Genomic DNA, 252 nt, shown 5'->3' with positions numbered 1-252 from the left:
GGTGTGAAGGCCCATGCACCTGATTGTGTGAGTGTGTTCTTGTGTGAACCAACAAAGGAACATGAGATGAAGTCAAGAATGTCTGTTGATATCACTTCCTTTTCTCCCATCCTCTGTTTTGCTTCAGGTTCCTATGCTGGAGCTGTGATTGCAATGCCTTTAGCTGGCATTCTTGTACAGTACACTGGCTGGTCTTCAGTATTTTATGTCTATGGTATGTTACATTTCTATACAATAGAGTTAAATGAAATA

The 252-nt window shown here is 40.5% G+C and overlaps 1 protein-coding gene across 1 annotated transcript in view; it reads left to right on the top strand.

The window, feature by feature from the left end:
• The window catches only part of SLC17A6 (solute carrier family 17 (vesicular glutamate transporter), member 6), a gene marked incomplete at its 3' end in the record, with an annotated part of 47,287 nt that overhangs the window by 25,799 nt on the left and 21,236 nt on the right, over window positions 1–252 (top strand). Inside the window, exon 6 of the mRNA XM_008590768.1 lies at window positions 128–214. Within this exon, the coding sequence (XP_008588990.1) occupies window positions 128–214 (87 nt within the window). The remainder of the gene's footprint in view (window positions 1–127; window positions 215–252) is intronic.

The sequence above is a fragment of the Galeopterus variegatus genome, unplaced genomic scaffold (assembly GCF_000696425.1).
Source record: "Galeopterus variegatus unplaced genomic scaffold, G_variegatus-3.0.2 Scaffold6354, whole genome shotgun sequence".
Classification (NCBI taxonomy): domain Eukaryota; kingdom Metazoa; phylum Chordata; class Mammalia; order Dermoptera; family Cynocephalidae; genus Galeopterus; species Galeopterus variegatus.
Note: the sequence above shows the minus strand (reverse complement) of the source record. Positions and strands in the feature narration are given on the sequence as shown.